The sequence below is a fragment of the Pygoscelis adeliae genome, unplaced genomic scaffold (assembly GCF_000699105.1).
Source record: "Pygoscelis adeliae isolate BGI_AS28 unplaced genomic scaffold, ASM69910v1 Scaffold114, whole genome shotgun sequence".
Classification (NCBI taxonomy): Eukaryota; Metazoa; Chordata; class Aves; order Sphenisciformes; family Spheniscidae; genus Pygoscelis; species Pygoscelis adeliae.
In genome coordinates, this window is record NW_008824587.1 from 720,982 (window position 1) to 724,383 (window position 3,402).

Below are 3,402 nucleotides of genomic sequence, written 5' to 3' on the forward strand. Positions count from 1 at the left end.
CAGCAGGACGAGATATTCCAGCCATTCTGACATGCCCACTCGAGCTGTCTCTCCCGGCAGCAGAGCCCAGACCTGCTCACAGAAACGCACATCCCTTTTCAAGGGCCAAATTCTGGTTTGACCTCCATCTGCGGGGGCATTTCTGGGGCCAGCAAGACAGCAGTTGGTACTTGGAGGAGTACTTTACTCTCAGCCTCCCCGAGTTGGTGAGTCCTCTCCTCTCTTCCCAGAACGACCTGCACCGAGCCATACAAAGGACCCAGTCTGCGATGTTTAACCAGGTGCTCATTCTGATCTGCACCCTCCTGTGTCTCGTTTTCACGGGGTGAGTGTTGCTTTTCGTTTCACTAAGCCACCTTCTTTATCCAGGGAAATCAGCTTTGCACGTCCCGGGGGTGACTGGCGGAGCCGGGCTCTCGCAGCGCTTGCAGGAGGGGGAGGTGGGGTGGGACCTTCCCAGCTGCGGTGGGATGGCACTGCCAGGACGTAACATGGTGATTTGGGAAACCAGAGGAGGTTCTGCCTTTAAGTGGTGTCTTCTAGCTTGATTTTTCAGCCTGAGAGGTTTGTGCACACTGAAGAAAGCATGACTGTTCAGGGCTGCTGATCAGATTGAACTCCCAAGTCTTTGACATCCTTTCTTTGCTAATGGGAGAAGTCTCAGTTCCTCGGGCTGAGTTTTGGAATCGGGGAGCCATGGCGAGGAGTGTGGCCCAGGTTTCCATGCGCATCCATGGGCTTTGGCTTGGGCACAGCCACATCTGCTGGAGCTTTGGGAGGTCCCCCTGCACCATCAGTCCCCCGGCGCCGGGCTGCTTCATTCCCCAGCGCACTGAGCACTGGGAAGATCAATTCCTATTTTAGAAACTAATTATCCTCCCTAATTATATGGTTTTAACAGAAACTTTTTAATGGGCGCGTGTGAGGATGAGGGCGTTGTCGGAGGGAGATGGGTGATGCGGACACACGAGTCTCAGAGCAGGGCTGTGAGTGCTGCAGGATCAAGGGCAGGGACCGCAGCTTCCCACAGGGACACGGGCTCGGACGTGTGTGACGGCTCATTCACTCGCTGGCTCCGACCGTGCTCTTCCTCCCCACCAAGTTACCATGGCTGCTGCGCTCGTTTGTGTAATAGGCCACTGGGGCTCCTGCTAATTAACTGGGCCCATTACCCCACGCATTGCCAACAACAAGGGCATCTCTTTATAAAGGAGTCGGTTCTCATCGCTGGGTATTTAGCGCCGAATTAGGCTTCTTGAATTTTCCTCTGTCTCCCTTGGTCTGGATTTGAAGCATATAATACCAATTAAGTTGCTGAAGGGACAGGAAATGAAGCTTTTAGGCTCATGAGTCTTTGGCAATAAAGATGATCCTCTGGTGTGAATGACTAATGCAATTTCGGAGCTCATCAGTGCTCGCTGCCCGTGGCACCTCCTGCCCGCTGGGGCCATGGACGTGTTTCTCGGTGGATGCAGCAGGGCTATAATTCGGGTCCAGGACAACTCAGGTAACACTTGTGTTTAGCAAGATGACTTTGAAACTGCAGGTTTGTGGAGTTACGCTGCCTGCCTAACCGCGGGGAGCGAGGCGGCTCTGCAGCGTGGCTTTGCAAGGGCAGCAGCACTGGGCCGGGAGTGGGCGACAGGATCTGGCTCCTGCCTGCCGGAGCGCATCCCCCCTGTAAGTGAGAGCCCTTCCCGTGGGCTGAGTCCCCCCAGAGCCTTACTGGGACAGCTGCTTGCTTCCACATTTTGTTTTTTGCAACGCAAGGGCAGCCCCCAGGTGAAGTTCGACATGCCGTCCATGGCATGGTCTTATGGTGACCCATCACCTGGGACCTAGACTTCCACATGCTGCTTTGGTGAGCAACCGCATCAAACTAACTCCTTCATCTGTAAGCGCCATCAGCCGAATCATTTCTGTTGGTGACATAAATCCACTGCTGATGCTGACAGCGTATTACAGACAAATTTCCTCCATGGACATGGGTGTAAGTCACCTTCTAGGGTTCCCCACTGACTCAGGAGGGGGCTTGGGGACCTCCCTTCTCCCCGGCAGGCAAGCGCTTGCTGTGATGTGTGCTTTCTCCCTTCAGGACCTGTGGCATCCAGCATTTAGAAAGAGCAGGTGAGAAGCTCTCCCTCTTCAAGTCCTTCTATTTCTGCATCGTCACCTTTTCCACCGTGGGCTATGGAGACGTGACACCAAAGATCTGGCCTTCCCAGCTCCTCGTCGTGATAATGATTTGCGTCGCCCTGGTTGTGCTGCCTCTCCAGGTTAGACCCATATGGCCAAGGATGGAGAGGGATGCAGAGCCTGCACCCGGGCAGCCCCGCCGATGGGGGCGTCTGCTCTCTGCCTTCGTTTGCAGTTCGAGGAGCTCGTCTACCTGTGGATGGAGCGGCAGAAGTCGGGAGGCAATTACAGCCGCCACCGTGCCCAGACGGAGAAACACGTCGTCCTTTGTGTCAGCTCCCTCAAGATTGATCTCCTCATGGACTTTCTCAACGAGTTTTACGCCCACCCGCGCCTGCAGGTGAGGACCAGGCATGTTCTCATGTGCTTGGTCAAGGCTTGCCCTTGCCGGGGTCGCAGCCTTGCTGGGCACGGCCGGGTTGCTGCTGGTGGTGAGTGCCCTGCCCAGCTACAGTGGCTGTAGCCAAGAATGAGGTAAAAAACCATCCAGCCCAGCACCAGAAAGCACGTGCTCCACTGGCCAAGGAGAGGTGACAAGTGGTACCCTGCCGCCACCGCACTTTGCCATCTCAGCTGTGGGGCTCTCTCTGCCTGATCCCCCCGGTTTTCTGGCCAGGCCTGTTACAGCACTGCGTAAGCACATGGAGGGGGACCAGAGGGGCTTTTCTAGATTTGAAGCTGTCTTTACTGAATGAAGAATCTCAGGCAGAAACAGAACATGTAATTGCTAAACCTCAGTGGGATTTACCCAGCTCTAACTGGAGTATCCCCACATAATAAGTGATCTTCAAGCAAATGACTGCGCCTTTCCATCTCCCCAGGATGAGAGCATCACAGACATGCTTCAGATTTGCGTTTCATTCCAACGCTCACATGCGCTTCGTTACCATCGCCCAGCCTTGATTCCACACATTCAAGTTTTAAAATCCTGCTTGTTTCTGTAACTGCAAGAGGCTCCACTTTGCTGGGGGTGTGCAGACGTACCTGTACTGGCTTTGTTATGCAGAACAGAGTGGTGAAGCTGCTGACGTGTTTTCCAAGACCCTTGCAGGGCCCTAGAGCAGGGGCAGCGGGTGTCACACATGGGAACAACTATCAGAAGCCCCAGAGGAGCTGTTCGTTCACGCAGCAAAACCCTGTTTCTCAGCTCGCTGCGGCAGGCGCGGGCGGGACCGCCAGCCCGCCCAACCCAGGGAGCCTCTCTCT

General features: G+C 55.0%; 1 protein-coding gene across 1 annotated transcript in view; it reads left to right on the forward strand.

The window, feature by feature from the left end:
- The window catches only part of KCNT1 (potassium channel, subfamily T, member 1), a 24,091-nt gene that overhangs the window by 9,927 nt on the left and 10,762 nt on the right, over positions 1-3,402 (forward strand). The window contains exons 9-12 of the mRNA XM_009322136.1: positions 231-325; positions 2,096-2,276; positions 2,372-2,536; positions 2,813-2,829. Coding sequence (XP_009320411.1) covers positions 231-325; positions 2,096-2,276; positions 2,372-2,536; positions 2,813-2,829 — 458 coding nt within the window. The remainder of the gene's footprint in view (positions 1-230; positions 326-2,095; positions 2,277-2,371; positions 2,537-2,812; positions 2,830-3,402) is intronic.